Source organism: Monopterus albus, unplaced genomic scaffold, assembly GCF_001952655.1.
Source record: "Monopterus albus unplaced genomic scaffold, M_albus_1.0 scaffold63.1, whole genome shotgun sequence".
NCBI classification, from domain to species: domain Eukaryota; kingdom Metazoa; phylum Chordata; class Actinopteri; order Synbranchiformes; family Synbranchidae; genus Monopterus; species Monopterus albus.
Window position 1 is genome coordinate 823,719 of NW_018127943.1, and position 6,000 is coordinate 829,718.

At 41.7% G+C, this 6,000-nt stretch overlaps 1 protein-coding gene across 1 annotated transcript in view; it reads right to left on the reverse strand.

Annotated features, from left to right (window-relative positions):
• The window catches only part of map3k5 (mitogen-activated protein kinase kinase kinase 5), a 64,744-nt gene that overhangs the window by 28,845 nt on the left and 29,899 nt on the right, over positions 1-6,000 (reverse strand). The window contains exons 5-7 of the mRNA XM_020603880.1: positions 4,659-4,827; positions 3,308-3,414; positions 916-1,086 (exon numbers count right to left, since the gene is read on the reverse strand). Coding sequence (XP_020459536.1) covers positions 916-1,086; positions 3,308-3,414; positions 4,659-4,827 — 447 coding nt within the window. The remainder of the gene's footprint in view (positions 1-915; positions 1,087-3,307; positions 3,415-4,658; positions 4,828-6,000) is intronic.

Genomic DNA, 6,000 nt, shown 5'->3' on the forward strand with positions numbered 1-6,000 from the left:
TACTGCATCTTCCCCTGCTTTTGTACTACATTTTTCCATCTATCCATTATCCAGCTGACATTGGGCGAGAAGCGGGGTCCACCCTGGACAGGTCGCCAGTCTATCACAGGGCTGACAAGTAGACAAACAACCACACAAACCCACAGTCACTCTTCACACACTCCAGTCAACCTAAGCTGCATGTCTTTGGACTGTGGGGCTACATTTTTATTCGATACTGTAATGTTTCAAGACACACAGATAAAAAAGAAAGAAACAGAGAAAAACTCCACTTGAGTGGTGCAAAATGTTCCCGACAGCCTTCACAATTTAGAGGCAAAGACTTCTACCAAAAAATAGTTTCAAGCTATTAAAATGGAAATATATAAAATTTACAGTATGAATCAAATGAGGCATGACTGGGAGTAACAGACCCAAAAATATTTGCATATCACCACTTCTTCTTACCGCCACCAGCCTGTACTCCCGGGAACAAGCACAACTGATGCATAGACCCATGCTGTTCACCTGCCATGAACATTTTACATCACAAACTCATTGTGCTACTAGTATCACTTTAACTCTCCAGTCATTTTGGTAATGTGATCATCATTTGTTCCTAACTGACATGACTGGATCTTCTGCATATTACTCTAATGCTTTTGCACATTAATGCAAGATGCCCTTTGCCTGTCAAGGCTGCAGTGAGCTGTCATGAGACACGCTTGTAATTCTTCTCACTAACCTTCTCACTAACAGCTATAAGAGTCTTTTATTCATGGAAAACGTTTACTGCGATGCCACGATCCAGTGAGTCACCTTAAAGCCATTTATTTATCATTCACCGTGTCCTTCGAATACACTTCTTATAACAATATTTATATGTGGCGCAGTGAATGAACAGAAATGTGCTGACATCCTGTTCGGCTCTCTCACCACAGCGTGCCCTTGTCTCTGCTCTGTGTGTCAGTGAAATGAGACTCCAGGAACATGTCCTTGTAGATTCGTCCCACCAGGCAGTACATGTCTGAGGCTACCTGCTCCTTGTCCTCCACCAGGGGCAGCATGACATCCAGGGCTTTCTGTCTGTCGCCTGGCTGGTTCCTCCTACGCTCACACACACACACACATAGACAGAAATACACACAACAACACACAAACATGCAAAGTCAGGAAGGTTCTGACATTTGTCAACCTGAGTTAGAAATCTGTGAAAACCAGTCACTTTGAGCAAGTGTCTATCCAGACATGTGTTAGTGCAAAACTGTCATGACTACTAACACTAATGTCCCAGGTTCCTTATTATTATGCTAATTTATGCAGTAAAATGCTACAACATCTATTAGGGAAATTTTTAACTCGAGGTCTGAAATTTCACCCAGGCTGCGTTCTTGAGTTGCCGATGTGTCGAAACACAAACCTCAGAGTGAAATGAATGGTGTTAAGACATACAGGCACAATGTGTGATAATCAAGAAAATCCTGATAAACATAACGTGGCTCTTCTCCAAAGCACCAGGTTAAATAAAACTTATGAGTTGACAGCTACTGTCATGGAGACTGTCCAGAGGGAGAGCACTTATGGAAACGTGACCTGCTCTCTCCTCACACATCCATGTTTCTTACTCCTCTCCACAGAGCCGATGGGTATTTAGACGGAGCAGATTCTTCATCGCTCAAAGTCTGAGGAGCGAGACCTGCACAACAACCCACGATCAGCATTCAGCACACACATGCCTGACAAGAGGCTGCAGCCAATTATTCCACACTCACCACAACCTTTCATTTGCAAGCAGAGCACCTACAGCACTTCTGATCAATCATACGCTTTTATTAAGGCCAACTATTCAGAATTTCAAGGTTTGGTGTGGGCCACATGCTGGTTTATATAACTCCACTTCAAGTGCAGAATTCATTCATGTCACACTCAAAATAGAACAGATACTACAACCAACAACTAAGACAGTTAGAACTTTTTGAGGACTAAGAATTAAACAATAACTTTGTCATATTTTTTTTATCAGAACAGCATCTTATCAGGACTATTGAGCAACACTAAACTGTCCACTAGCAGAGGGCAACATGGATGCAATCCTCCATCACAGTGTGGTTAGGTAACGCCGTTAGTACCATATTTTACTATGGAAATGAAGGTGACTGTCAGGACATCTAGATGGGTTGGAGTTTTAGAGACGCTCCAGGAAGAACAGCACTTACTGCAATACCACAACATAATTAAAAAACAATGTTAAAATAACCCAAAAATCTATAATAAATTATTCAAATTCAAAGGTGGGAAATCCTGTGCCAACATCGGTGGTCACCAAAATTGCAAAAGATTGTTCACCTGTTGTTGGCCTCTGCGCCCTGTACCAGGAAAACAAAGCCCTGAGTGTCCTGCCTTGAGCCAGTAGACTCAGGGTCCTGCCATATGGGTATCTTGTCACCCTGCAGAAACATTTTCCAGTTGCTGCCAAATTAAAGAACAGCATGCCATATTGCTGTTTGTGGCAGTCACACCATGAAAACCGCAGGAAGTTTACAAGAGAAGCAGCTGGTGAGAAATAGGCTCCTGCATTGTACATCTGTCTTTTTCTTGAGCTGCATAGTTGCACACACGCTGTTAATAATATCACTGCTGTTTGGGATCCCAAATGTCCTGAAAGCTGCTGGTTTAAAAGAAAAATTCCCCCCATCTTTGTTTGTCTTGAAACCCTTTTACATCCACTAGATAAACACAAATATACAGTCCTTAAAACTCCTACCTGAACTGAAGTTTTTGAATTAACCACTGTTGCTATTAGAAGATAAGTACTACCTTTAAAACAAAAACAAAAAAAAAACCTCTGGTTTATCATAAAACCACACTGTCTCTGGTTTATTTACAGCTCCCATGTTTCCTATCTGGAGTTCATCATTTTCTACATGAAAAAACTTCATAGTTGCCCTTAAATCACAGTCAGTCTCTCTGGTTACTTGCAGTTTAAGAGTATACTATGAGTACTCATTTAGAAAACTGTTAATGTACTGTTGACCAATCTTTGCTTTACTCTGTGGGAGTATTTTCATTGGCCGTGGTGAAAATAAATATATCACCAGACCTATTCAGTTTACGATTCCGATCAAACCAGTATGGTCACTGATAGTCTAATGATTTGTTTGGTCACAAATGTCTAATTCACATTTGAAATAAAAATCACTTTCTATACAGATTATGTGTCTGTGTGTCTCCGCATGCGTAGGCTGACTAGCATCTGGTCAGGCCTATGTGTTTGCCCCTGGCCGTATGCGCAGCCGCCTCGTGTACTTTGTCACGCTCGCCATCTTACCGATTCAGTGCAAAGGCGTAGTGGAACTTCACATGAGGATGAACCACAGGGTCAAAGGTCGGAAGCTTCTCCAGAGTCTCCACCAGTTTCACAATGGACTCATAATCCTAGACAATAAGTAAGAAATACACTGATGAGCTCCTGTTTCGCTCTCACCCTGGTCACTGCTAACTGCACCGTTGTATCTCTGCATCACTGTCCTTCAAACATACTGTACCCTCCAACTCATCAAGGTGCTGAGCTGCTCTGAGGCCACAGGGACAGTTTCTGATATCCTGTTATTCATTCTGTCTGAGACTCGACCGTCTGCTTAGCACCAAAAAGCACTTCAATAACTGAGTGGCCCATTCATCATATGTTTGTTGCTCCTACTTGCCTACATAGTTAGTCACTATACCCAAAGCAAATTGAATAATTCAGCATGTCAGCGCTTGTTGTTCTAATGAATAATTCACGAGGCCGAGCGCTACCTATAGTGAGTGGGAGGATCTGGACTGAGTGTCATTGCAATGCGGAGAATAAAGAGTGGGAAGAGTGGCAGATTTAAGACAAGCAGACCAAAAGCTTTGCCTAGAGCTGTCTACAGGCGGTCTGCGATGGCCCCTGTTTGAGTAAAGTGACAACGCTGATAGACTGATGCTAAGGCAGTGACCTCTCTCTGACTTACAGTACAATAGGTTCTTACAGTAGCTTCCACTGCCAAGGTTAGAGACATCAGCAAACACACCCAGATCATCTGAAGCATCAGTAGTTAGCTGAAAGTCTGAGCCCCCCCTCACAGGTTACCCTAGAAACTTTTTGGGATGCTCTGCTGGAAGTTTGTGCATGTCTTTCTCTTAAGAATCATGTTCTCAGGGTGCAAACGTATGGCCATAAGTTGTTTCTGTTCACTAGTGCATGAGCTGTGACTAAAACATGGGTGTATACTTTTTTTTTTGTCACTTCAATGTCATCACTGGCCTCAGAAGATCTGATAAATGGCTAATTTTCATAACCAAACTGTTGTTCAGTTTTATCTCTATGAATCAAACTGCCAGAGGGCATTTGATTGAAAAGGTGGACAGCACAAACACAGGTTGCTTTATATCAAATAACAAGAACAGGAAGTGTTTCTATCAGCCTAAATGATTGAAACTCTTGTTTAAGCTCCTGTTTCTCGTAAAAGGAAGATGTTAAACAAATGAAAACAGGCTCCATTTGTTACTTTCCAGAAGCAGTGGACTGATTGCTGGCTCTGACAACTGCCTTCACTAATGATCTCATCTGTTTAACTACCCAAAGACAGGACAGGTAATTTGACAAATGACGACAACGTGTTGATGTTTAGAGAGTCAGCACTCAACAGCCGTACCTGGATGTCCCTGTACGTCAGCAGCAGGTTGATGACAATGTCGACTGAAAGGCACTCCACGTTGTCCAGCCGCTGTTGGATTCGGCTCAGCTCGGCAGCCAGCTCCATGCCGGTGTACAACTCCCGAGCTTTACGGATCTCATTTAGAATCATCTCATGGAAATACTGGCTGGAGGACAACAAACACATAAGAAACAGTCAGTTCAGAAGTGTATGATAAAGCAACACATGGAAAAGCTCCTCCAGCTCCTCTTATTGAAACTTATCATGTCTTGATGAGGTGTCCTGTGCCAGCATGTTACAACATCTATACAGAAATCCAATTAACACCTGCATAACCAAATCGCTTTAGGCAGTTTAGCATCTCCTTGAGGGGCAGTTCAAATATGATTAGAGTTTTAATTCATTTCCTGCATTCCCTTACTGTTTCACATAATTTCACATCATTCTCCAGGGAGACATGAGCAATTTCCTCTTGTTTAAAATTAGTTTTCAGAGGAAATTCTCCTAAGTGTTGTTTACATAATCTGTACTTCCAGTAATACAATAATTGTATTCAACCTAACGCTGTTTTCCACTTTATTCTATAGATTATTACTGTCACTAACAGTGGCAATAATAAACCTGCTGATGGTTATTAGTTTTACCTATTTTGCGTCAGAAGACATGAAATTAAGCCAAACATTGAATTGAAAAGAGCATGTTTTACAAATATAAAACTACATCACTCAGCCATTAAAGTCCTGGTTTATGGTTTACTGCTCCCCAGTGTGTTATCACTCACACTGGGGATGGATACTAAAATTTCAATGAATTCTGTTTTGGTGCTGCCTGAAATGTGTCCATAGCACAGAAAAATCCTCAGACTGTGTGTCAAGTACTGAAAGTAGGCACTAAACGGCTGGGCAGATTTATCTACACTTTTTGTTTCCTCTGATACAGTGGCAAGAAAAAGTATGTGAACCTGTTGGAATTTCATGGTTTTCTGCATTAATTTGTCATAAAATGTGATCTGATCTTCATCTAAGTGCTGACAAATATAATGTTCCTAATATAACAATACAAAAAAAAATTCTGATATATTTGGTACGAAAAGGTCGGGGTTCGAACCCTGATCAGGGCACGGTCAATATCCAGCCTGGGTCCTTAGGCAAGGCCCTTAATGCTACTGAGGCAGGTAGCACTATTTTTCCAACTCTCATTACCCTCATGGGTAATGAGAGTTAGAAAAATAAGAGTCACACCAGCTCAGACGTCGCCCAAGTCACCAGCTACTGGTTGATAAAGTAGTCACTCGAGACTGCAAGACCAGACATACCAAACTGTGCACTGCCTGGGTTGA